Source organism: Oryctolagus cuniculus, chromosome 3, assembly GCF_051225735.1.
Source record: "Oryctolagus cuniculus isolate XC-2025 breed Fujian yellow rabbit chromosome 3, ASM5122573v1, whole genome shotgun sequence".
In the NCBI taxonomy this organism is placed as follows: Eukaryota; Metazoa; Chordata; class Mammalia; order Lagomorpha; family Leporidae; genus Oryctolagus; species Oryctolagus cuniculus.
The window spans coordinates 164,857,755-164,884,093 of NC_142869.1; the positions used below are offsets into that span (position 1 = coordinate 164,857,755).

Consider the following 26,339-nt stretch of genomic DNA (forward strand, 5'->3'; position numbering starts at 1 on the left):
CCGAGGGGCGGCGCGCGGGGGAGGGGCGCGCGGGGGCGGGGCCGCGGGGCGCGCGCGGCCCCCACCGCGGCCCGGGCGGCATTCCTGGGAGGCCGGCGCTCTGACGTGGAGCGGGGGCCGCGGGCTTCTTAAACCCCCCGGCCCGGCCCGGCCCGCACTTCCCCAGCACCGCTCCGCCCCCGGAGGGAGAGAGCTAGAGAGAGCGGCCCCGAGCAGCCGAGGAGGCCCGCCGAGAACTTGGAGAGGAGCTTAGCGCCCGACAGCGCCCCGACAGCGCACCCCAGCCAGCCAGCATGATGAACAACAACAGCTACGCGGATCCCGCCGGCTTCGGCCTGGGCGACGAGGCGGACGAGATGCCGTCCACTGAGAAGGACCTGGCGGAGGACGCGCCGTGGAAAAAGATCCAGCAGAACACGTTCACGCGCTGGTGCAACGAGCACCTCAAGTGCGTGGGCAAGCGGCTGACCGACCTGCAGCGCGACCTCAGCGACGGGCTGCGGCTCATCGCGCTGCTGGAGGTGCTCAGCCAGAAGCGCATGTACCGCAAGTTCCACCCGCGCCCCAATTTCCGCCAGATGAAGCTGGAGAACGTGTCCGTGGCCCTCGAGTTCCTGGAGCGCGAGCACATCAAGCTCGTGTCCATCGGTCAGTGCGGGGGCACAGGCTCAGGGGGAGGGGCTGTCCCGGGGGCCGGGGACGCGGGTGCTGGCCGCCGGGACAGGGCACTGGGGGCAGCTGGGGGCGGCCCCGACCGGCGGGCACTGCCTCCACAGCGCTCTCGGGGTGTCCCTGGGGGTCCAGACCTCACCTCAGCTGAGTGCACAGCTCGCAAGCGCCCCATGCGCACCCTTGCCCGCTTCCCTTCCCCGGGGGCAGCCCCGCCCACGCAGGAGAGAGCACGGGGCCGGGGCCCCGGGGCTGAGCCCTGGGGGCGTCCCTCCTCAACAAAGCAAATGGCTTCCTAGTTTGCCAGGTCCTCCGCACGGGAGGAGCTGGCTCGGGACAGGTCCCCACCACGTCTGGGAGAGCCGCGGGAGGCCCCCCGCACGCCAGGGCTCAGCGCTCGGTGCTCAGCGGCTGGGCTCCGGCCTCAGAAACCTAAAAAGGCCTGGAGCTAGGGCTGGGAGCCTTAACCCCTGCCTGCCCTCCCCGGACTGCAGCCTGCCGGGGAGGGGGCTCCTGCCCGTCCAGCCCACCCCGAAGCCAGGGATTGGCTGCCCTGGCGGTCGGCTGCCGGGCGGAGGGGAGGGCCCGTGGAAGGGAGGAAGTCACTGAGTGTAACCAGATTTGGAAGGTGTGTCGGTGGGGGTGGGGGTGGGGGTGGGGAGGCGCTCTAGGCCGGGAAGCCCCACAGCCCGGCGTGGGTTCTGAGTGGCCAGCGGCCGCCCGTCTCCTCGGCCCGGCATGGGCTGGGCAGGCCCTGCTCCTGTGACCCTCTCTTAAGAGCCCTGCTGTGATTGACAGCAAAGGGCACAGCCCAGGGCTCCAGGAGGGGAGTTTCACGTGGGGCCAGGTGCCCCCCCCCCCCACAGGCTGCCCCAAAGATTTCTCCAGAGAAGTGGGCGTCTGGCCACCCCCACTCTCCCAGCAGGGCCATCTCTGGGCCTCCGGAATTAGCAGCTGAGGTCAGCTCGGGGCCTTTCGCCTTGTGTCCAGTCCCCTCCCTAGGCCTTACCTCGTCCTGTCCCAATACTGCCCCCCCCCCCCAGCCGCCTGCACTGGCCTGGAAATAGCTGTCTCCGTGACACAGCAGATGTCTCTGAGCTTTCCCGAAGGACAAGCCCGAGGGCAGGGGTGGGGGTGGGGCTGAGGGCGGCGACAGGAGGGGCAGGCACCCCCTGCACGCTAGCATCGAAAGGCTGGACTGAGGATCCCAGGTGGGGTCTCTGGGGGACAGCCAGAGGCCTCCTCCAAGCCAAGCGTTTTAGCAAACTGCTCCGCCTTCCCTCCCTGCCGACTGCGGGGGCTGCAGCCCCTCTCCGGGCCTCATCCTCCCCCCCCACCCCCCTGCACCTCTCCCCTCCCCCACAGCGGAGCCTCCAGCCCCCTTGGCTCAGCAGTAGAGGGGCCAGCCCGGAGATGAGGGGGAAGAAGCCAGTGCTGCTTTGGGGGTGGGAGGAAGGCTCCCTGGGCTCCTCCAGGGAGAGGAAGGGGAGCCGGCCCCATTTGGGCCAAGTGGCTGGCTCCCTGGTGAGATAAGCTGTCAGCAGTTCAGCCGCTGGCGCTGGCCCTGGCCAGGCTGCAGGGAGGGGCAGTGGCCCACTGCCCACAGGAGGGGCGTGTGGCGGCCTGTAACTCCCCCTGCCCCAATGAGTGGTGGGAAGGGGCTGCCTCCCCCTACCCCCTGCCTTGTCTCAGGACTGATATCAAGCCTCTGGACACCTGGGAGGGGGTCAAAAAGACCCCCCCCCCTTCTCTTGGCCTGGGAAGGGCAGTCAGGCGAGGGAGCAGCTGGAAACTGCGAGGTCCACCTGTAGGACTGGGTTAAAAGAGCCGCGTGCCCTTCTTTCCCCCCAAGCCCTGTGCAGGCCCCCTCTGCCCCCTCAGCCCCTCCGAACAAAGAGGCCTAGCAGCAGCTCTGTCCCGCAGCTGTTCCGCAGTTGCTATTCCTCCTCCTGGAGCCAACAGCCGAGGGAGGGGCCGGAGGGGGCAGCAGCTGTCCCAGCACCTCCCTCAGCCCAGCCTCCTCCCCTCTACTTGAAGCCTGGGGTGGCCTCTGGGGCTGGCTCTCCGGCCCCTCCCACTCCTTTGGGGGTATCCCCAGGCCGGCGGAGAAATGGTGGCTTGAGGTTTATCACCAGGGAAGAAGCTGGGGTTGAGTTCCTCTCGCCTGCCTGGCCTCTGAAGGGAAGGAGGAGGAGGAGGAGGAAGGTCACTGCTCCCAGAGTGGAGCTCTGGGCCGTGGCCTGCCGGCCAGTCTGCTGCCGCAAAGCCAGGACCACTTGCTGTCTGGCCCTGGGCCAGTTGCTGGGGAGCGAGCCCTGTCTCCAGCAAATATGAATGACACCCCCGAACCACCGACCCCGGCAGCCTCACGGGCTCCCTCCCAGGGTTACGAGAAGCCCTTCTGGGTGCGTGAGCCTCAGCTGGGGAGGCTGTCGGGGGCGGGCCCCAGGTCACAGCTCGTGTGAAAGTGCCGTGGACCTGTGTGTGTGTGTGTGCGTGTGTGACAGAGAGCGAAAGCAGAAAGCACCGGGAGGCCGGCCGTGAGTGTGTCATGGAATCCGGGAGCTGCCAAACCATTGTGCTGCAGTGGAGCCAGGGGAAAGGGGTGGGCTGGGGCGCAGCTGGGGAAGGAAGGATGAATCAGGACGGGGTGTGTGTGTGTGTGTGCGCGCGCGCGCGCCCAGGAGTCAGAGCCCCAGGCCCAGGGCCAGGCAGACCCCCATTCGCCCTTCCTGGCAGGTGGGGCTCGGGTGGGGGATGCCGGAGTTCCCCAGGCCCTCGGTCTCCTGGCACCCCCCACCCCCCCACACCAAGATCTGGAGGAGGGGGAGAAGAAAGGATATGTAAGGGGGAGCCTCATGCCCCACCCTCTCCCATCTCCCAGGCAACATCAGTAAACAAGCCGAGCTTTCTGCCCCCTCCCAGCCTCCTAGAAGCAGGCTCCAGGCTTTGTCCCTTACAAATGAGCTGGTTCCAGAGAGCCACACGGGCCCCACCCACTCCTGGAGGTTACCCTTTGGCTGTTAGAGGGGAGTGAGGTCCACTAATCTCGGGGGAACCTTCCTCAAGGTTCCCCAAAAGGAGGTCCCACTGGCCCCCAGCACTTGAGAACGTCACTTCTAAGCCTCCTCCCAGAACCGCTTTGCTCCAAAAGCCCTTTCTGGGTGAAACAGGCCAGATCTGCCCGGTCTTCCCCATTGCAGTTTTCACAGTATTCATTCAACCAGTATTTGCTGAGACCCTACCAAGTTCTGGGCTCCCAGCGTAGAAACAGAAAACCCAATTTCTAGAGCAAAAGAAGCCAGAACAATCCAGAACAGTGTATTCTCTGCAATCGCACTCAGATCCAGCTCTAGCAAATGGGAACCAATGTATTGCCACAGAGAGCAAGACCAGTTGTTGCCTGGGGAGGGGGTTCCAGAACAGGCAGGAGGGAAGGAGGGAGGGCTTATAAAGGGGTGTGTCCAGGAAACCATGGAGGGTGATGGATGGGTTTATAACTCTCAGTTATGGTGACAGCTTCATGGGTATGCCCATTGTCAAAGCTGATCGAATTATACTCGAATTTGTGAGGTTTGTTGTATGTCATAGATACCTCGATAAGGTAGTCACACCAAACCAAAAGGGACAAACACACACAGATAACTGCCCAGGTAGGAGCCAGCCTCAGGTGCCAGAGAGGTGATGGGACCTGCTGTGGGGTCAGAGAGAGAAGGAGCTTTGTTCTCCAGGTGGGGAGCGTATGTGCAGGCCGCCTCGGGGGTCGGGTGGGTGAGAGCTGGGTGGAGCGGGAGGCCCTCTTGAGCCCGGTGTCCCCTGTGCTCTGCAGACAGCAAGGCCATCGTGGATGGGAACTTGAAGCTCATCCTGGGGCTGATCTGGACCCTGATCCTGCACTACTCCATCTCCATGCCCATGTGGGAGGATGAGGACGACGAGGACGCCCGCAAACAGACGCCCAAGCAGCGCCTCCTGGGCTGGATCCAGAACAAGGTGCCCCAGCTGCCCATCACCAACTTCAACCGGGACTGGCAGGATGGCAAAGCTCTTGGTGCCCTGGTGGACAACTGTGCTCCTGGTGAGTGGGCCAACACACGGGTGTGCTCAGGCCCAGGGCAGCACCTGGGGTCAGGACCTCCTGTGGGGCTTGCCCCTCTTCTGGCTGACAATGACTGCCTGAAGGCTAGGCCAGCTTTGGCAGCGACAGGCAAGGTCTAGGATGCCTCAGTTTCTAGATAAGCACAGCGAAGTCCAAGGGGGACCAGTGCCGTGCTTACCTGTGGCAGAACCGCACCTGGAGCCCAGGGCCTTGCCTGCTTACTCCATGGACTTGTGCTTTGCCTCCCAGGCACCATTTGTCCCAGGCAGGATAGGTAGCAGGACAGCCAGGAGGTGGACTCCAGGAAGGTTGTGTGTGGTGAGACCCCGGGGCAGCTTTGGGAAGAGACTGGGCTCAGGATAATGTGGGCTGAGGTTGGTGTAACCCAGCCCTGCCCTTTCTGGCTGTAGGCCATGACCTGGTCCTGCGGGGCAGACTTGGGCCCTGAGAAAACTAAGGCAGCACAGGCAAGAGCCCCCCTGCGCCCCCTACACCCCCCGAGCCCTTTCTGACCTCATCTCCTGAGCGTTCCTCATCTCTCCTTCCTCGCTGGGATGGGCAGCCCCACCTCCAGGGAGCCACAGCCCCTCAGGGGAATCCTCCCCCACCCAGGGGTCAGCCGGGGAGCAGGGCCTGGGAGGGGGGGCCCACTGCCTGGGAAGCATTCCCAGCTGCTGAACCGGTGCCCACAGCCGGCATGGCTGCCAGCGGTGAGCTCAGCTGTTCCAGCCGGTCACGGATTCCAGCCTTTCTGCCGCCCCCTCCCCATCAGCGCACATCGCCCCCTCCAGCAATGGCCCTAGCAAGCGCCCCCCAGCCCCGCACCCCTTGACCGGAGGCCTCGGGCCGTCTCCCTTTCTTCCTGAGGCTGGGCTCTCTATGGCCATGGTGGAGAATGCATATTCTCCCAGCAGGCCCCTCGATGCCTCAGTTTCCCCAAGCAGGCACTTAGGGCAAGGGAGCCTTAGTCCCAAGGCCTGGCATGGGAAGTGCTTAGGGCTCTGGAACCCAGGGTAGCTGTGAGGACACCTGGTAGTCAGAGACAGAGGTGGGACAGAGACTCTGACCTCTGCTTACCCTTGAGGCATCTTAAATGAGGCCAGAGGGGCCTGGGATGGGGGGACACCCTCATGGGGTTTCCAGTGTTTAGGGGTCTGTGCTGGGCCCTGGGCAGGCAGGAGGCCGGCTGGCGGGGCTGGTGCCAGCCTGCATCAGCTGGGGCAGAAAGACCTCATTGTTGGTAGGGAGGGCTGCAGTGCCTCTGCACAGTGATGGGTAGCTCAGCGGGTGGCCACAGCCCCGAGAACCTGGCCCGTCAGGAGCTGAGAGCCGGGTGGGAAGGCGTGCGAGCCCCTCGGCTGCTGGGGACACCGGGGGAGCGGATGCTCTGAGTTCTGGCTGCCCAGTTTCCCCTGACCACCCTCTCCCTCCATATCTCTCCAGGCCTCTGCCCCGACTGGGAGGCCTGGGACCCCAACCAGCCCGTGCAGAACGCCCGGGAGGCCATGCAGCAGGCAGACGACTGGCTCGGAGTGCCCCAGGTACACTCGCAGATGGGGTGCGGTGGGGTGCAGGAGGGGTGGGGGGGAGGTCAGCTCTCCAAGGAAACCGGGCTAGGGTGCCGGTTAGGAAGGCGCCTCGTATGTACCAGCTGTCCTCCCATGACAGGTCATTGCACCCGAGGAGATCGTGGACCCCAACGTGGACGAGCATTCGGTCATGACCTACCTGTCCCAGTTCCCCAAGGCCAAGCTCAAACCTGGAGCCCCTGTCCGCTCCAAGCAGCTGAACCCCAAGAAGGCCTTCGCCTATGGGCCTGGTATGTGCCGAGCCCCTGCCAGCTCTCCCCGCTGGCCGCCTGGCCTGTAGAGGGCGCCCTGAGTGAGCCGGGCTCTGCCTCTGCCCCCTAGGCATCGAGCCGCAGGGCAACACCGTGCTGCAGCCCGCACACTTCACCGTGCAGACAGCGGACGCCGGCCTGGGCGAGGTGCTGGTCTACATTGAGGACCCCGAGGGCCACACGGAAGAGGTGCGCAGAGGCCTGTGGGACAGTGGGACTCACCTGGGGCTGGAACCGGAGCCATGGGGCCCCCGTGGGCCTGGCCGAGAGGTGGTTCCCAGAGCCACTGTCTGTGCTATGGAGGCTGACGAAGGTGTCGCCGCGGGGGTCACACAGGGCTGGGGACTCAGGAAACGCTGTGACCCCTGTGGCTGTCAACCTTTTCCCATCCCCACAGGCCAAGGTCGTTCCTAACAACGACAAGGACCGCACCTACGCTGTCTCCTACGTGCCCAAGGTCGCTGGGTTACACAAGGTATCTCCCGGAGACCGTCCTGCCCCTCACATCCATGACCCTGCTCTCAGCCTGCTCCCCATCGGAGCTGCTGTCTCCCAGCTGACGCTTGACCCCTGACCTGTGATGCTTGACCCTTGACCCGCAGGTGACCGTGCTCTTTGCCGGCCAGAACATTGAGCGCAGCCCCTTCGAGGTGAACGTGGGCATGGCCCTGGGGGACGCCAACAAGGTGTCAGCCCGTGGCCCCGGCCTGGAACCTGTGGGCAATGTGGCCAATAAGCCCACCTACTTCGACATCTACACAGCAGGTGGGGATGGGCCCCCGGGGGTGTCGGGAAGGCAGCCCCTGCCAGTGTGGGGCGAGCCGGGGCCCAGTGGTCTCAGGACCAGTCAGCCCCAGCAGCTGTGTGTGTCTGGAGTGGGCGCTCACTGCCTTCATCCCCTGCAGGGGCGGGCACTGGCGATGTTGCCGTGGTGATCGTGGACCCCCAGGGCCGTCGGGACACGGTGGAGGTGGCCCTGGAGGACAAGGGCGACAGCACGTTCCGCTGCACCTACAGGCCTGTGATGGAGGGGCCGCACACGGTGCACGTGGCCTTTGCCGGCGCCCCCATCACCCGCAGTCCCTTCCCGGTCCACGTGGCAGAAGGTAGGGGCCCTTCATCCGTCCCCAAGTGAACCCTCCGCTGAGAGAATTGCCACCACGTTCCGGGGCTGAAGACCTATGGGAGATGGAACACTGCATCCACAGGGGTGGGGCGGGGCGGGCAGCACGGATCAGTGAGGGGTGGGGACCGGACAGGGGCCACCATGGGAGGGCTGGGGGGATGACAGGGCCACGTGGGTGAGGACTTACCTGGTGACTTCCCACTTGGTTCTCTCCCCGCACTCAGTACCCTTGCTGCCGCCCACCCCCTCCGTGCCCATCACCCACCAGGCCAAGAAAGTGGCACCACGTTAGTACTTGCGGTGGAGGCGGGGCTGGCCTTGGCCATAGCTGACTGGCCTCCCCAACGCTGTGTGGCATGGCCCAGGCAGTGTGGAACCGCCCCTTCCGTGGCCTTCTGTGACGGGCCCCAGGTCTCATGTCCATGTCGTGCTGTGTGGCAGCTCTGGTTTCCTCGCCACTGGTCTGGTGATTTCTGTGATAAAAATCGAGGTTCCATGACATTGCCTGTGTTCCGTGGCAGGCCCTGGGTGCCGCGCCCTTGTCCACAGTCTGTGGCAGGCCCCAGGCGCCGAGCCCTTGCCTGTTTCCCGTGGTATGCCTGGTGGTCTGAGTGCCTGTGTTCCTGGGGGGCCTGGGTGGTGCCTCTTTCATTGCCTGTTTGGTGGCGCCCCAGGGGCACCGTGCTGTGTTCTGTGCTCCGGGCCTGGCTGAGGCCCCTGTTCTTTGCCTGCAGCCACTGGTAAGGCCTGGCTCGCTGTTCTGTAGCAGGCTGTGTCCATGCACTACCTGTGAGCTACGGAATAGCTCGTTCCGTGGCACCGTGGAATGCTTGGGGCATGACCAGTTCCGGAGGTTGCTGTGGTGGCTCCGAGAAGGCCCTGGTGACCAGGTGGATGGTCATGGGTGTGAGCATGAGTCCTCCCCTGGCTGTCTCAGTGCAGGTTCTGCTGTGCCTCTGTCCCAGGCGGCACTGGCTGGGGGAAACCCAGAAGGAAGATTTTCTGGAAACCGGCTGATGGGCTGCAGCCAGCTGCCTGTCCAGCATGGCTCCCAGCTGCCCTGCTGAGTGGGGGACGTGAGAGAGCACAGGACAGCGTTGCATGAGGCCATGGCCTGTGCCCGTGAGGGCTCAGGAGAACTTTGCTGGGGAGAGTGGGGAGAGGCTGAGGCTCCGGCCAGGGCCCCTGCAGTACCCCCGTTCCTCTTTCCTCCCTGCAGCGTGTAACCCCAATGCCTGCCGTGCCACTGGGCGGGGCCTGCAGCCCAAGGGTGTGCGCGTGAAAGAGGTGGCCGACTTCAAGGTGTTCACCAAGGGTGCTGGCAGCGGGGAGCTCAAGGTCACGGTCAAGGGTCCAAGTGAGTGCCCTGGGGCTGGCGCAGGGAGAGGAAATGTGGGCGTGGTTCTGAAATGTGGGGAAGGGTGTGGCGTGATGGGACCAGGGCCCTGACCCTGAGGAAGGGAGAGGCAGAGGCAGAGGGGGGGTGTTGGGCACCTTATCTTCTTCAACTGCCTCAGCTTCCCTGCCAGCAAGCTGCGAATGAGTCTCCCTCCCCCACGCTTCTCTGGGCTGTCACGCCCCGGGCTGACACCATGGTCCCTGCCCCGGGTGGCAGTCCTGGAGGGGCTTGAGCAGCGGGGACTCACAGAGTGTTGACCCCAACCCCCCCCACCGCCTTGTCCTCAGAGGGCACGGAGGAGCCGGTGAAGGTGCGTGAGGCTGGGGACGGCGTGTTTGAGTGCGAGTACTACCCCGTGGTGCCTGGGAAGTATGTGGTGACCATCACGTGGGGCGGCTATGCCATCCCCCGCAGGTGAGCGCTCTCCTCCCCAGCCCCCTTCCCATCCAGGCCATGGTGGGGGGCGGTGTGGAGGAGGGCGAGCTCTGGGGGTGGGGGGCACTTCCTGGCACTGACACCAGCTCCTCTCTGGCCCAGTCCCTTTGAGGTCCAGGTGAGCCCAGAGGCAGGCACACAGAAGGTGCGGGCCTGGGGTCCCGGTTTGGAGACTGGCCAAGTGGGCAAGTCAGCCGACTTTGTGGTGGAAGCTATTGGCACGGAGGTGGGGACGCTGGGTAAGTGGCGGGGTGTGGGACATGGGGGCGCCTGGGGTGGGAGCTTGGGGGAGGGTTGGGGGCCTCCCTGCGTGTCCAGGAGGCCTCTCGTGCCCCCTGACCGCCTCCGTTTCGTCGCAGGCTTCTCCATCGAGGGACCCTCGCAAGCCAAGATTGAGTGTGACGATAAGGGAGACGGCTCCTGTGACGTGCGGTACTGGCCCACAGAGCCGGGGGAGTATGCCGTGCACGTCATCTGTGACGATGAGGACATCCGAGACTCGCCCTTCATCGCCCACATCCAGCCAGCCCCGCCCGACTGCTTCCCGGACAAGGTGCGGCCCGGCTCCTGCACCGCACCAGCGTGGGGCCGGCGGCCTCCTTCCCGCTCCAACCCGGCCCTCCTCTCTGCCCCACACAGGTGAAGGCCTTTGGGCCCGGCCTGGAGCCCACAGGCTGCATCGTGGACAAGCCAGCCGAGTTCACCATCGACGCCCGTGCAGCTGGCAAGGGAGACTTGAAGCTTTATGCCCAGGTGGGACATGGCCCAGCCTCTGCTGCCCCTCGGCGGTTGTAGCACCACAGAGAGGCAGGCAGGGCTGCTTCTCTTGGGGGCAGCTCTAAATGTCGTGTTTTCTTTCAACAAAACACATTGCTCCTACTCGCAGAGGGGCAACCAAGCGAGGGCTTCATTAACTAAGATGTTGGTTTCCCCAGCCAGCTTCTCAGTGTCCATTGACTACCTAGAGGTTAAGGGATGTGTTCTTGAAACTCCATGAGGATGACTCCTCTTTGAAAGGCCCATTATTTCCCCCTGACCAGTACATTTCAGATGTGGGAGAGCAGGCTACACAGCAGGCCTCCAGCCAGGTCTCCTAGTTCCCAGGGTGGGCCTTGGCCGCCAGCACGGGGCTCACTGGGCTCACGTGCTGGGGCGCCTGGTCCAGCCAAGGCCAGCAGAGGGCGCTCTGGGGTGCTCTCAGGAGGCCGCTGCCGTAAACCTTGCCTGGATGATGCCCACAGGACGCAGACGGCTGCCCCATCGACATCAAGGTGATTCCCAATGGTGACGGAACCTTCCGGTGCTCCTACGTGCCCACCAAGCCCATCAAGCACACCATCATCATCTCCTGGGGCGGCGTCAACGTGCCCAAGAGCCCCTTCCGGGTGCGTCCTCCCAGCCCCGCCCCCACACCCTCCCCCCTCCTCCCACGAATGCCCCCTGGAGGAGGCACGCACTGACCCAGCTGAGGAGCACCAGGCTGAGCATCGACCCCTCCCTGCAGGTGAACGTGGGAGAGGGCAGTCACCCCGAGCGGGTGAAGGTGTACGGCCCCGGCGTGGAGAAGACTGGGCTCAAGGCCAATGAGCCCACCTACTTCACCGTGGACTGCAGCGAGGCCGGACAAGGTGTGATGAGCCCAGCCCACACGGGCTGGGGCCTGGGATCTGAGTGAGGCCCGTGAGGTGGGGGGAGCTGTTGAGCCCCCACTCACGGCCTCTGCCTGCTTCCCCCCTCAGGCGACGTGAGCATTGGCATCAAGTGTGCCCCAGGTGTGGTGGGCCCTGCGGAAGCTGACATTGACTTTGATATCATCAAGAATGACAACGACACCTTCACCGTCAAGTACACGCCCCCAGGGGCCGGCCACTACACCATCATGGTGCTGTTTGCCAACCAGGTACCTCAGTCCTCGCCCCGTGTCTCCCAGGTGTAAGCAGGTAGCCAGAGGTGCTGTCATTTGGGGCAGGGAAGTAGCATCCCACTGACATGGACGGAGTACTTCCGGTGTGCAGGCAGCGAGCCGCAGAGGAAACCAAGGGGGCTCCTTGAGGCTGCCCTGTCCACTCTGCGTCCCCTGGGCATCCCCACCCAGCGTGTAGCCCAGCACGGTGGGGTGGTCCCGTCCTAGAGCCCTGACCATGCCTTTTCTCCCACTAGGAAATCCCGGCCAGCCCCTTCCACATCAAGGTGGACCCGTCCCATGATGCCAGCAAGGTCAAGGCTGAGGGCCCTGGGCTGAACCGCACAGGTGGGTATCTGGGCAGGGGCTGTGGCCGGTGGCAGGTTGGGGCTAGGTGGCAGGTTGCCGGCCCCTCACCGCTGTCTCTGGGTGCACTCTCCAGGTGTGGAAGTCGGCAAGCCCACTCACTTCACGGTGCTGACCAAAGGAGCTGGCAAGGCTAAGCTGGACGTGCACTTTGCTGGGGCGGCCAAGGGTGAGGCCGTGAAGGACTTTGAAATCATAGACAATCATGACTACTCCTACACTGTCAAGTATACCGCTGTCCAGCAGGTGTGCACCCCCTGTCTGGCCCCCTCCTCCTGGCTGGCCCGGGTCCCCAGGGTCCCTCCTCCAACCTCACGGTCCCTGGCCCTTCCCTGCCTCCCATCACTCTCCTGGGGTTCTCCACCCCAGCCAAGGGGATGCTGCAGGCTGTGCCTGAGCCACCAGCTCTGACCTCCTGTTGTCCCCTGTAGGGCAACATGGCAGTGACAGTGACCTATGGTGGGGACCCTGTCCCCAAGAGCCCTTTTGTGGTGAATGTAGCACCTCCACTGGACCTCAGCAAAGTCAAAGTTCAAGGCCTCAACAGCAGTAAGTGGGGCACAGAGCTTCCCTGGGCATTGGGTGTGCGGTGGGTGGAGTCTCTGCTCACGGTGTCCCCTGTCCTCCATGCAGAGGTGGCTGTGGGGCAGGAGCAGGCCTTCTCCGTGAACACACGAGGAGCTGGTGGTCAGGGCCAGCTGGACGTGCGGATGACCTCACCCTCCCGACGGCCCATCCCCTGCAAGCTGGAGCCGGTGGGAGGAGCTGAAGCCCAGGCTGTGCGCTACATGCCCCCTGAGGAGGGGCCCTACAAGGTGGACATCACCTACGACGGGCACCCAGTGCCTGGCAGTCCCTTTGCCGTGGAAGGTGTCCTGCCTCCTGACCCCTCGAAGGTGAGGAGGCCAGGGGCTGGTGGCCGCTGGGAGTTGTTGGTCGTGGATGGGTTACGGGGACAGAGGCCACAGGGACCCAGGACCAAGGCCTTCCCCACACCAGGACTTGCCTTGGAGATAATTTAGCTATTAAGAGCCTGGCCTTGGAATCAGATCCGGGGCTTAAGTCTCAGGTTCATTACCCGGGACAGATCGTCTCACCTCTTCACCTCTGTATCCCCTCCTGGACCTGTTGTGCCCTTGGTCTGCTGTAGCTGCTGCAGCTCAGGGGGCTCACATGGTGGTAGGGGTGGGGGGCGGGGATAGGGAGAGACCTGGAGTAAGGAACCCAGACACCTGCTTCTCCCCTTAGGTCTGTGCTTACGGCCCCGGTCTCACAGGCGGGCTGGTAGGCTCCCCTGCCCCCTTCTCCATCGACACCAAGGGCGCCGGCACGGGTGGCCTGGGGCTGACCGTGGAGGGCCCCTGCGAGGCCAAGATTGAATGCCAGGACAACGGCGACGGCTCGTGTGCCGTCAGCTACCTGCCCACGGAGCCGGGCGAGTACACCATCAACATCCTGTTTGCCGAGGCCCACATCCCCGGCTCACCCTTCAAGGCCACCATCCGGCCCGTGTTCGACCCGAGCAAGGTGCGGGCCAGCGGGCCAGGCCTGGAGCGTGGCAAGGCTGGCGAGGCAGCCACCTTCACTGTGGACTGCTCGGAGGCGGGCGAGGCCGAGCTGACCATCGAGATCCTGTCGGACGCCGGGGTCAAGGCCGAGGTGCTGATCCACAACAATGCCGACGGCACCTACCACATCACCTACAGCCCAGCCTTCCCTGGCACCTATACCATCACCATCAAATATGGGGGCCACCCTGTGCCCAAATTCCCCACCCGCGTCCACGTGCAGCCCGCCGTCGACACGAGTGGTGTCAAGGTCTCGGGGCCTGGTGTGGAGCCGCACGGTGAGTGAGAGAGAGCCTGGAGTGGAGGGTCAGGGGAGGAATAGAGCCGAGGGCTGGGTGAAGGCAGTCCAGTCCTTAGGGGCCCCAGCTACCCCAGGGAAGCCACTGAGCGAGTGAGAAAGCATTTTTCTGGGGAGATCCCTTCATTCATCAATTTAAGGGTCCCTCATCCAGAGAGGCTCCGCCCCCCTGCTCCAGCGAATACCGAGGGAGAGCTTTGGGGAAAGGGGGCAGCAAGAGATCTATGGGGGATCTTAGGGAGGCACCAGCAGGGGGTGAGCAGGCCTGCCTCAAGGGCCCACAGCCTTCTGGGATGCCCGGAGTGGACAGAGAGTGGTGAGGGCAGCAAGGGCAGAGGCTGTGGGAGACGGCTCGCAGCTCCCAGGGCTGCAGAGAGGGGGACCCGCTGTGGGCAGGCTGCCCCCGGGCCACGCTGAGCGCGCCTGTCCTGGGGTCCAGGTGTCCTGCGGGAGGTGACCACTGAGTTCACGGTGGACGCAAGGTCCCTGACAGCCACGGGCGGCAACCACATCACGGCTCGGGTGCTCAACCCCTCCGGCGCCAAGACGGACACCTACCTGACCGACAACGGAGACGGCACCTACCGTGTGCAGTACACAGCCTATGAAGAGGGTGAGGGGCACGCTCAGGATGGCGGGGGCGGGGGTGGGGCGGGGGGGTACCCTCCATGGCTGACTCTGGCGCTCGCCTCCAGGTGTGCATCTGGTGGAGGTCCTGTATGATGACGTGCCTGTGCCCAAGAGCCCCTTCCGCGTGGGCGTGACTGAGGGCTGTGACCCCACCCGGGTCCGGGCCTATGGGCCAGGGCTGGAGGGTGGCTTGGTCAACAAGGCCAACCGCTTCACGGTGGAGACCAGGTACCTTCCCCTTGGCCCAAGCCTGACTTGAGCCTCTGACCGCCCTCAGCCTGGCCACTTGACCTTGTTCGCCCCTCTCTGGGTGCCCCACCCCCACGCCAAGCTCCCCTCAGCGTCACAGCGGCCCCGCCCCCTCCCCTGCTCCTCCACCGCAGCTGAAGGAGGCTGCCCTCTTCCTGCAGGGGGGCCGGCACCGGAGGCCTCGGCCTGGCCATCGAGGGCCCCTCGGAAGCCAAGATGTCCTGCAAGGACAACAAGGACGGCAGCTGCACCGTGGAGTACATCCCCTTCACCGCCGGCGACTACGACGTCAACATCACCTTCGGGGGGCGGCCCATCCCAGGTGTGCGGGGGGCCCAGGAGGGTAGCGGGGGCCTACCTGGAGCCCCAGGTTCATTGTGGGGTTGGTCACTCAGACACAGTCCGGGCCACTCTCGCTGGCCCTGTGGGGACAGTCTGGTGCCCCCTCGTTCTCCTTGTCAGCAGAGAACGCCTCTAGACTCCTGCAGGTCCAGTGCTGAGGTTTGCATGTCTTCAATTACTGCGTAACCAATACTGGACATTTGTCCTCTTGATCTCATTTCCATATTTGTTTATCATATCAGCCACAGTGTCAAAACTGCGTTTTATTTTTTAAGCCACATTCCACTTTTAGCATTTCCCTAATTCAGGAAGGCCTCTTTCTTACCCGTGACCCAGCCAAGCAAGGTTTGCCCAGCCTCTGTCTGCGGCCAAGTTCACTGATCCTTGTTCATACCTTCTTAGCAAGTTCCTGAGCACTGCAGGCACCTGCGTGCCTCCTGCGCGGTGCCTGGGTGTCAGGGGCCCCACCCCAGCAGCTGGGTGAGGGCCGATGTCCTCCTCCTTGTAGGGAGCCCGTTCCGGGTGCCGGTGAAGGATGTGGTAGACCCTGGGAAGGTGAAGTGCTCGGGGCCAGGACTGGGTGCCGGCGTCCGGGCCCGCGTCCCCCAGACCTTCACCGTGGACTGCAGTCAGGCTGGCCGGGCCCCCCTGCAGGTGGCTGTGCTGGGACCCACAGGTACAGACTGTCTGGGGTAGGGTGCTGGGAGGGGGGCTGGGATCCAGGAGGCCCTGCTGACCCTGCGCCCCCTGCGCAGGTGTGGCCGAGCCTGTGGAGGTGCGTGACAATGGGGATGGCACCCACACTGTCCACTACACCCCCGCCACTGACGGGCCCTACACGGTAGCGGTCAAGTACGCCGACCAGGAGGTGCCACGCAGGTGAGGACCAGCCTCGGGTTCCCAGCTCTATGGCTGAGCTCTGGGGTGGGCTCTGCTGGGTCACTGCTGGGCTGTGGGGACAGCCCTGCCCATCTGCCTGAGCCTCGTCATGCCCCAGCCAACACAGTCCATCCCTTTCCACCGCCCCCAGCCCCTTCAAGATCAAGGTGCTGCCAGCCCATGACGCCAGCAAGGTGCGGGCCAGCGGTCCTGGCCTCAACGCTGCCGGCATCCCAGCCAGCCTGCCTGTGGAGTTCACCATAGATGCCCGCGATGCCGGTGAGGGGCTGCTCACCGTCCAGATCCTGGTGAGTCCACACCCAGTCCACCTGCTAGCCGGGCTTTGGGCATAGACAGAACTTGACCTCTGCTTCCTCCCCCCCCTCACCCGGCCCCAGGACCCTGAGGGTAAGCCCAAGAAGGCCAACATCCGGGACAACGGGGACGGCACGTACACCGTGTCCTACCTGCCCGACATGAGTGGCCGCTACACCATCACCATCAAGTACGGCGGCGACGAGATCCCCTACTCCCCCTTCCGCATCCACGCCCTGCCCACTGGGGATGCCAGCAAGTGCCTCGTCACAGGTGAGCACCCGCCCCACGGCCCCTGCCCTGCCTACCACCCAGCCCCAGGGGAACGCCATGCAGGGCGCCCACCCTTGGCCCTCGCCCCCGCCTCCCCTGGCTCCCCTTCCCACCCCCGACCTGAGCACAGCACGGCCTCACACTCTTCTCTATTTCCAGTGTCCATTGGAGGCCACGGCCTGGGTGAGTCCCTTCCTCTCCTCTTCTTGCTAGGGGCTGAGGTGCTAGAGGGCAGCGGGGAAGGGGCCGAGCTGGGCCTGGGGACCCGCAGCCCCTGACCCGGCTCTGCTGCGTGGCAGGTGCCTGTCTGGGCCCCCGCATCCAGATCGGGGAGGAGACCGTGATCACGGTGGACGCCAAGGCAGCGGGCAAGGGGAAGGTGACGTGCACGGTGTCCACCCCGGACGGGGCAGAGCTCGACGTGGACGTGGTCGAGAACCACGACGGCACCTTCGACATCTACTACACAGCGCCCGAGCCGGGCAAGTACGTCATCACCATCCGCTTCGGGGGCGAGCACATCCCCAACAGCCCCTTCCACGTGCTGGTAAGTTCCGGGGAGACCGCAGAGCTGGGCGTGGCCGGAGGGGAGGGACCAAGAGATCCCTGCTGGGTCCCAGGGCCCCCAGTGCTCCCTGAATTCCCCACAGCGTCCCATAGGGGGCGCTGAGTGTAGCCCAGGCCATCAGCTTTGTGACAGAACTGTCTGACCCTCAGCCCCACTGTCCCCAGGGGCAGCCCTGCAGGAGGGGGAGGCCCCCCAGAGGGCGGAGCAGCTGGGGTACCCACCCAGGGCCGCGCTGAGTCGGCCGCATCCTGTGCCCCCCGTGCCTTGCCTCCCCAGGCGTGTGATCCCCTGCCTCAGGTGGAGGAGCCCTCCGAGGTGCTGCAGCTGCGCCAGCCCTGCGCCCCTCCCCGGCCCGGCACCTGCCCCCCACACTGGGTACTGGCGCACCTCGCCTCCTTCTCCTGCCCTTCCTTCGTTTCTTCCTCCTGTCTCTCCGCAGGCTGGGGCTTGGTGTGGGGGTCTCTTGGGGAACAGGCAGGAGTCAGGCTGGACATGGCACCCCCTCTCCTGTAGCTGGCTGCACCTTTCCTGCAGGCTGTTCTGGTTTCACCATTAACCATCTTCTTCTTTCCTCGCTCTCTCCAACTCTGGGCCCAGGCCCTCCCCAGCCACTCACCGTCTGCTCTCACCCCCTGCAGGCCACGGAGGAGCCAGTCGTGCCCGTGGAGCCCCTGGAGTCCATGCTGAGGCCCTTCAACCTGGTCATCCCCTTCACGGTGCAGAAAGGGGAGCTCACAGGTAGGGCCCTGGGGCCCCAGGCACGAGGGCTCGGAGGGCAGAGACCCTCTTTCAGGCCCAACCCCTTGACCTAGAGATGAAAACCGGGGTCGAGAGAGAGGAAGGGAGCCAGCCAGGGCCACACAGCAAGTAGGGCAGAGCTGTCTGCCTCCCGGGGCTGCTTCGTCCCACTGCTCCTGGCAGGTGCCCGGCCTCTGGGGTAGCCGCAGAGCCACCCAGGAACATGGTCTGGGACAGCAGAGGGTTGTGCTAGGAAACCAGGGCCCCCGTGTAGCTGTGTGTGCCCCACAGGGGAGGTGCGGATGCCGTCCGGGAAGACAGCCCGGCCCAACATCACCGACAACAAGGACGGCACCATCACGGTGAGGTACACGCCCACCGAGAAGGGCCTACACCACATGGGGATCAAGTACGACGGCAACCACATCCCCGGTGAGTCGGGCCAGCCTGGTGGTGGGGGGTGGACGGGAACCACGGTGGCTTCAGCTCTGCCTTTGGTTAATTGAGCACCTGCTGTGTGCAGACACCACGGAGGTGCTGAGGAGCTTAGTCCTGGTGGGAGGCAGGCTTCCTACCCACGGGCTTCTCCCTTTGGGCTCAACAGGGAGGCTGCTGGGAGATGCAGGTGCCCGGTGGGGGCCCAGGCAGCCCCTGACCCTATGGCTGACTCAACCCCCCTTCCCCTCTCAGGGAGCCCTCTGCAGTTCTACGTGGACGCCATCAACAGCCGCCACGTCAGTGCCTACGGGCCAGGCCTGAGCCACGGCATGGTCAACAAGCCGGCCACCTTCACCATTGTCACCAAAGATGCTGGGGAAGGTGAGGGGGCTGCAGACGGGGTGTGGGGCGGGGCCCGAGCCAGGTGCAGGGGCCAAGGCAGGACCTCTGACCTCAGCCCCACCCCCACCTCCAGGGGGTCTGTCGCTGGCTGTGGAGGGCCCATCCAAGGCAGAGATCACGTGCAAGGACAACAAGGACGGCACCTGCACCGTGTCCTACCTGCCCACGGCGCCCGGGGACTACAGCATCATTGTGCGCTTTGACGACAAGCACATCCCGGGGAGCCCCTTCACTGCCAAGATTACAGGTGGGGCGTGCGTGTGGACGCGTGCGATGTGCAGGGGAGTTGGGGAGAGGCCCCTCGGGTGGGGGAGGGGGTAAATGTAAGGAACGCGCCAGTCTCCACTGCAGGCAGGAAACACATACTCGCTTCTGCACTTTAAATAAAATGGGTCATCTCACCTCCTCGGTGAAGGCACCCCTGAGAGTTAGGGTGTCGCAGGGCCTTTGGACAGATGAGGGGACCTGTCCCTCAGGGCTGAGTGGCTCGACTGGAGCCACACAGCGAGGAAGGGGCCTGTGTGGCCCAGTCTGGTGCTTTGCTTCTGTGACACCAGGCGATCCGGGATTGGAATCCACACAGAGCTTCCTGTAGGAATTTAACCGGTGCAGCTCTGAGGCCTCCCCCACCCCCGAGGGGGAAGGGCCTTCCCAGGCCGCCAGCCTGTTGAGTCCAGCAGGGTCTGACCTGGAGTCACAAAGCCCGACACCCCGATCTCCCCCCCCGACCCAACAGGGGACGACTCGATGAGGACGTCCCAGCTGAACGTGGGCACCTCCACGGATGTGTCACTGAAGATCACCGAGAGCGACCTGAGCCAGCTGACCGCCAGCATCCGGGCCCCGTCGGGCAACGAGGAGCCCTGCCTGCTGAAGCGGCTGCCCAACCGGCACATCGGTGAGCTCGGGCCCGGGGCGGGGACCATGTGCGTGCCTCGTGGGGACGGAGGCCCCTCCTGACACCCCGCTCCCCACAGGGATCTCCTTCACGCCCAAGGAGGTCGGGGAGCATGTGGTCAGCGTGCGGAAGAGCGGCAAGCATGTCACCAATAGCCCCTTCAAGATCCTGGTGGGGCCGTCTGAGATTGGGGACGCCAGCAAGGTGCGCGTCTGGGGCAAGGGCCTGTCGGAGGGCCAGACCTTCCAGGTGTCGGAGTTCATCGTGGACACGCGGAACGCAGGTACTTCTCTTCCCCCTCCCTCCTCCGAGACCCACCTGCCAGCCGGCGCCTCCGGAGGGCTCTTGTCCTGCCTGCCTGCCTGGCACCCCCTAGCCACAGGCTCCTCCCAGAACTTCCTGGCCCACTCCTACTGGGACTCACAGTTCCGGCCCATTCAGTGGAAGGTGAATGTCCCCAGGTCAGGTCTCACGGTTCAGAGGAAGCTGTCTCTCCCTCACCTGCTGGGATCCGAGAGGCCTTGGGGACTCTCCCAGACTGCCTGTCCCATGGCCCTCTTGAGCAGTGCTTGGTTCGACCCTCCGCCTCCCACTGAGCCATTTGTGTCAGAGGTTACAATACGCACTGGGTACCCATTCTGGGCAGATCCTGCCCTTCGGGGCAGGGAGAGCAAAGTGGCATGGGTGGCACGGAGCTGAGGGAGATGTGTCCCTCATTTTCCTCCCAGGTTACGGGGGTCTGGGGCTGAGTATTGAAGGCCCCAGCAAGGTGGACATCAACTGTGAGGACATGGAGGATGGCACGTGCAAAGTCACCTACTGCCCCACCGAGCCTGGCACCTACATCATCAACATCAAGTTTGCGGACAAGCACGTGCCTGGTGAGGCTGTGGGCCGAGGCTGCACAAGGGGGCAGCAGCTGGCGGGGGTGAGGGGGCAGTGTTCCAGGGGTCTGACCCATCCATCCTCCCACTCCAGGGAGCCCCTTCACGGTCAAGGTTACTGGTGAGGGTCGCATGAAGGAAAGCATCACCCGGCGTAGGCAGGCGCCATCCATCGCCACCATTGGCAGCACCTGTGACCTCAACCTCAAGATCCCAGGTGAGAGCCACGGAGGGCCTGGGCAGGGCGGGGCGGGCTGGAGGAGAGGGGCCTGGCCCAGGGTCTGGGTCCTGCCTGCTCACCGTGCCCCTCCTCTCACCCTGGCTCACTGGCGTCCCCCCAGGCAACTGGTTCCAGATGGTGTCCGCCCAGGAGCGCCTGACCCGTACCTTCACACGCAGCAGCCACACGTATACCCGCACGGAGCGCACGGAGATCAGCAAGACGCGGGGCGGGGAGACCAAGCGTGAGGTGCGGGTGGAGGAGTCCACCCAGGTCGGCGGGGACCCCTTCCCCGCTGTCTTCGGGGACTTCTTGGGCCGGGAACGCCTGGGCTCCTTTGGCAGCATCACGCGGCAGCAGGAGGGTGAGCAGAGCCACGCTGGGCTGGGGCTGGCCCTTCCTCCCCAGAGACACGGAGGTGGGGTGGGGTCACCTGGGCCTCGCCAGACAGCCGTGCCTGGTCTGGAGGGGAAGGAAAGGGCTGGAGCCACTGCCGCCCTGACACCCCTCCCCGTCCCCCACCGCCCTGCAGGTGAGGTCAGCTCTCAGGACATGACAGCTCAGGTGACCAGCCCATCGGGCAAGACAGAGGCTGCAGAGCTGGTCGAGGGGGAGGACAGCGCGTACAGTGTGCGCTTTGTGCCCCAGGAGATGGGGCCCCACACGGTCACTGTCAAGTACCGCGGTCAGCACGTGCCCGGCAGCCCCTTTCAGTTCACCGTGGGGCCGCTGGGTGAAGGCGGAGCCCACAAGGTGCGGGCCGGAGGCACAGGGCTGGAGCGAGGTGTGGCCGGCGTGCCAGGTGAGGGGAAGGGGCCGGGAGGGGGCACGGGGTCAGGGTGGCCAGTGTGAGGGGTGCTGGCACTCAGGGGCCACTCCTGCCCTGCTCCCCCAAATCCAGCTGAGTTCAGCATCTGGACCCGAGAGGCCGGCGCCGGGGGCCTGTCCATCGCTGTGGAGGGCCCCAGCAAGGCAGAGATCGCATTTGAGGATCGCAAAGATGGCTCCTGTGGCGTCTCCTACGTGGTCCAGGAACCAGGTTGGTGTCCACACTCAGGGGAGCGGGCAGGGGAGGCTGGGCCTGCCTCACCTTCCAGACTGGGTGTCTGCTCACTGGCTGGGCAGAAGGTACCTGGGACCCTCAGCTGGGGTCCCTGCCCTTTCCTCCCACCCTGAGACCCTTGGGAAAGCGGTCTGTCTCCAGAGCTGAGCCCTCGCCCAAGGAGCCATCCTGGGGATAAGGTGGAGGTGGGGGTGGCTGTGTGCCCACATCCCGTCCCAGGGCCTGTGCTAACTGGCCTCTTTCCCCAGGTGACTACGAGGTCTCCATCAAGTTCAACGATGAGCACATCCCGGACAGCCCCTTTGTGGTGCCCGTGGCCTCCCTCTCGGACGACGCACGCCGTCTCACGGTCACCAGCCTGCAGGTGTGTGCCTTAGCACAGGGACTTAGCAGTGCTTCTGGGAGGGCCAGCCGGCTGAGGCCCCTCTCTGTCGCTGCCTGTACAGCCAGGCGGAGGCCGTGGGGGAGACCCAGTCCCTGCTGCTCGCCTGGCACCCACTCGCTCCATGCCTGGTCTCTGCCTTTTACGAGGTTCTCTCTGTGTCCTTACTGCCACCTGTCGTTTCTCAAGACAGAGTTTGTCTCCTTCTGTAGGTTCTTAGCAGTAGAGCCCATATTTATGAGGCTAGAAATAGAAAATCAGTACAAAATAGTAAATCGGACAGGCTGAGGGCTCCTCTGCTGTGAGTGCGTGTGGCCTTCACAGCCAGCGTCCTCTCCCGGCTGCCGGTTTTCAGCTGCTATCTTCCTTGCATTCTGGCCCATGGGAACGCGCACAGCATGGGTCCGCCTCCTCCTGGAAGCGTTCCCAGGCCAGTCTGCGCCTTCCTCTCTGAGCTCCAGGCACTGCAGTCCGCAAGCACCATCGAGCACTTGCTCCCACACCACTGACCAAGTCTGCTTGCCACCCGGCCCTTCCTCGGCCAGGACAGGGGCACATCAGCTCTCATCTCGCAGCGTCCCCAGCACAGTTAGGCCGGTGCCCTCCTCACAGCAGGTGGACGTAGAGGCCTGCAGACCAGCTTCTGCCTCCTCTCTCGCTACTGGGGCTGGCAGGCAGGGGCCAGGCTGTGCTAACAGTGGGAGCAGCATTGGGCTACAGGGAAGACAGCTTTAGCCCTGGCCCTCCTGGGGGTCTGAGCATCCTCTCTCTCTGGCCATTGCAGGAGACGGGGCTCAAGGTGAATCAGCCGGCGTCCTTCGCGGTGCAGCTCAACGGTGCACGGGGCGTGATTGACGCTAGGGTGCACACACCCTCGGGGGCCGTGGAGGAGTGCTACGTGTCCGAGCTAGACAGTGGTGAGCTGGCCCTGCCCCTGTCACCCTTGCCAGGCCAGGACCTTCTGGGGAGGGGTGGGGGAGGAGGAGGCTCACCCACCAACCTTCTGCCCGCAGACAAGCATACCATCCGCTTCATCCCCCATGAGAATGGGGTCCACTCCATCGATGTCAAGTTCAACGGAGCCCACATCCCCGGAAGTCCCTTCAAGATCCGTGTTGGGGAGCAAAGCCAGGCTGGGGACCCAGGCCTGGTGTCAGCCTATGGTCCTGGCCTCGAGGGAGGCACCACTGGTGAGTGCAGGGGACAAGGACGGATTTGCATGTGCTCTGCCAGCAGTCCTGTATTGCCTTGCCCTGCAGGTGGGGTCAGTGCTCACGGAGCTGCCCAAGGTGCCTGCTGTGGGCTGCAAACCCTGCCTGCCTACAGCCCTCCTCCCTCTGGCCCCCAGGCGTGTCATCAGAATTCATCGTGAACACCCTGAACGCCGGCTCAGGGGCCTTGTCTGTCACCATTGACGGCCCCTCCAAGGTGCAGCTGGACTGTCGGGAGTGTCCCGAGGGCCACGTGGTCACTTACACTCCCATGGCCCCTGGAAACTACCTCATCGCCATCAAGTATGGTGGCCCCCAGCACATCGTGGGCAGCCCCTTCAAGGCCAAGGTCACAGGTGAGTGGACAGGGTGGAGGAAGTCCATCCAGCCCAGCCTGCAGCCAGTGCAGCCTGGACAACTTCAGTGGCCGTCCACACCCCCATCACAGCCTGCCCCCAGACATCACAGCCAAGTTCCCCGGGTCAGAGGTGGGCTCGGCTCCACCTTCTGCGGGCTCACAGCTAGTCATCTTCAGAAATCCAGTCTCTTCACTCGATGTCCACCACTTGGTTAATCTTTTACCGAAGTGGCTCCCCGGGCTGGAGTTTAACTTTACTCCCTCCTGGCTTCCCACACTTCTTGCTTCCAAGAAGAGACAGTGAATACTTAGCTGAGGCTGTCCAAAGGGTCCGCTGCCCTGGGCGTGCATTCCTTTGTGAAGCACGGGTCCCTCACTCTGTGAGCTACTTGAGTTTGCAGACAGAGCCTAAAGGTTTGAGAGACAGAGCCATCACAGGCCCAAGACTGAGAGAGTAGATTGCAGCTGGTAGCTTAGGCAGGCGTTCGGCCTAAGGATGGGAGGCGGGCGTCTGGTGCAGGCCGTGTGGCCTGGGACTGAGTCCCGCAGGGCTGTAAGTGCTGGCTGGGGGCCCACTGCCTGGGGAGGGGCAGGGAGGCCCTCTCACAGGCTCGTGCACATCCCGCCCTGCCCCGCAGGTCCCCGGCTGTCTGGAGGCCACAGCCTTCATGAAACGTCCACGGTTCTGGTGGAGACCGTGACCAAGTCGTCCTCAAGCCGTGGCTCCAGCTACAGCTCCATCCCCAAGTTCTCCTCGGATGCCAGCAAGGTGGTGACGCGGGGCCCCGGGCTGTCCCAGGCCTTTGTGGGTCAGAAGAATTCCTTCACCGTGGACTGCAGCAAAGCAGGCAGGCCTGAGGGGGGAGAGGAACGTGCTCTCTCGGGGTGGGCTCGTGTGTGCAGGGGCTGGGGGTGGGAGCAAGCAGCAGCCAGGAACAGGGTGCGGGCCGCGGGGGCCCAGTGTGAGTGTGTCCCTCCACCTCCTCTCCAGGCACCAACATGATGATGGTGGGTGTGCACGGGCCCAAGACCCCCTGCGAGGAGGTGTATGTGAAGCATATGGGGAACCGGGTGTACAACGTCACCTACACTGTCAAGGAGAAAGGGGACTACATTCTCATCGTCAAGTGGGGCGACGAGAGCGTGCCCGGAAGCCCCTTCAAAGTCAATGTGCCCTAATGCCAGAAGTGCCTCCCCCAGCCTCCGCCCCCTCCTCCGGCCAGACACACACAACACACACACACATACACACACACACACACGCCACACCCAGATGCACACGTGTGGAATGAGACACTGCCAACGCCTGCCCTGGGTGTGCAGCGAACGGCTCAGCCTCCCCACCCTGCTGCCGTGCCCTTGATGGGTGGAGTGCCTTGTCTTGTCTCAGGACAGTGTCCCTCCCCTTGAACGTGGCATGAGGGCAGACTGGGGCCAGGCCCGGGGACAAAGGCTGGACAGGGGGTTGGGCAAGCCCTGAGTCCCCAGGTGAGCACATTGTTGGAGGTGTCTGTGTGTGTGACAGATGTCATCCTTCAACCACACTGCTGGCCCCGGGTGGGCGGGGAGGGGAAGGCCTGCTCTGAGGATTGTGTCTGGCCCCCCTGGTGGTCACATCCCCAGCGTGGAAGGACTTGGAAAAGAAGGCACAATCAGAGAAGAAAACAGACCCGGAGCGAGAGCCCGTGGACTGCCCGAGCGATGCACACCCCGCCCAGCCTTCCCAGGGGACTGATTTCTCTCTCCGTTTTTTCTTTTTCCTTTTTTTTTTTTTTACGGTTGCACAGCTCTGCCCCATGGGGGGCCTTTTTTACACACTGCGAGGCCCAGCTTTCTGGGGGGATTTTTGCACATGTCTGCGGCTCATCTGGGAGCTGCCTAGGTAGAAAACTCCAAATAAAGTACGGCTGTCGCAGAGGCTCGGCTGTTGCTTGTGAGTGCGCGCCCCGGGCTGGCGGCCTTCCAGCCTCTCGACACTGCGGTCCTGGGCAGGCGGAGGCTGGATCGCCATCCCCAGAGGACAGGCCCGGGCTCGGGCAAGATCTGGGCTGTTGGCCTAATGCTTGGAAGAACCTGTGATGGCCGCTTGGGGATGAGGGCTTGGTCCTTAGCTAGAGGGTTGGTGGCTAGTACGGGGCAGGGGTGGGGGGACTCCATGTCTTAGAAGACTGCCCTAGATGGCTAGTTCTAGTTCATCCTGTCCTCAGTGTCTGGATCAGACTGGGCCTGCGCTACCCCCACCTGTAGCCCTGAGCTTGCCTGGGCCCGGATTCCTGGACCAGCCGCCTCCATTAGGCTCCCCCGGCCCTGGCCAGCTCCCTCCAGCCCACCCTCTGGGCTGCAGCTGGAGGAGGGGCACCCTGAACGCACTGTGGCCGGCTGTGGTTTGTGCCTTTCTGTGGCTCCCTCTTGCCCCCGGCTAACACCTACTCTTCCAGGCCGAGACCCAGGAGGCTCACTGCCAGCCCCTCCACCGGTGCGACTCAGGCAGTGTGCCCACTCCACACCATCCACTCCAACCCCTCCTCTCGGCCTCATGCGTCCCCCATTCCTCTTGGCCAACAGGAAGCTGCCTGGCCCCCTCCCTGGCTCAGCAACCCAGCCTCCATACGGCCCAGGCTGCATTCACCGTTCTGATCTGGCCTCTGCCGCCAGACAGCTCCTGGCCAGGAGGCCCTTCTGTGGGTGCCAGTGACTCAGTTCAAGAGCACCCGAGAGGCTGAGCAGGCCCAGGACCCGCCTTGCTCGGTGGGCCTGGCTACCCCATGCCGGTCCCCAGGCATTGT

At 64.3% G+C, this 26,339-nt stretch overlaps 1 protein-coding gene across 4 annotated transcripts; it reads left to right on the plus strand.

Moving 5' to 3' along the window:
* Positions 1–36: 36 nt before the first annotated feature.
* Positions 37–25,470, plus strand: FLNC (filamin C). Of its 4 annotated transcripts, XM_070071287.2 has the most exons (49): positions 37–648; positions 4,499–4,747; positions 6,212–6,309; positions 6,437–6,587; positions 6,679–6,797; positions 7,006–7,083; positions 7,211–7,373; positions 7,514–7,714; positions 7,959–8,021; positions 8,954–9,091; positions 9,421–9,547; positions 9,671–9,807; positions 9,928–10,121; positions 10,208–10,321; positions 10,810–10,953; positions 11,073–11,196; positions 11,308–11,468; positions 11,729–11,819; positions 11,914–12,083; positions 12,269–12,386; positions 12,471–12,733; positions 13,086–13,683; positions 14,143–14,316; positions 14,399–14,561; positions 14,744–14,904; positions 15,433–15,600; positions 15,680–15,803; positions 15,955–16,111; positions 16,202–16,391; positions 16,551–16,574; positions 16,691–16,938; positions 17,236–17,334; positions 17,598–17,697; positions 17,989–18,129; positions 18,388–18,516; positions 18,611–18,784; positions 19,274–19,435; positions 19,515–19,718; positions 20,164–20,316; positions 20,414–20,536; positions 20,661–20,903; positions 21,072–21,341; positions 21,441–21,578; positions 21,851–21,966; positions 22,769–22,901; positions 22,998–23,174; positions 23,333–23,551; positions 24,192–24,401; positions 24,545–25,470. In XM_070071287.2, exons 1-49 carry the CDS (start codon positions 294–296, stop codon positions 24,730–24,732), a joined length of 8,244 nt encoding a protein of 2,747 aa, XP_069927388.2. In that variant the 5' UTR covers positions 37–293; the 3' UTR covers positions 24,733–25,470. The 4 variants fall into 4 exon arrangements, with proteins under 4 accessions (XP_069927388.2, XP_069927392.2, XP_069927390.2 ...); XM_070071291.2 differs by lacking the exon at positions 17,236–17,334; XM_070071289.2 differs by lacking the exon at positions 7,959–8,021.
* The last annotated feature ends 869 nt before the right edge of the window (positions 25,471–26,339 follow it).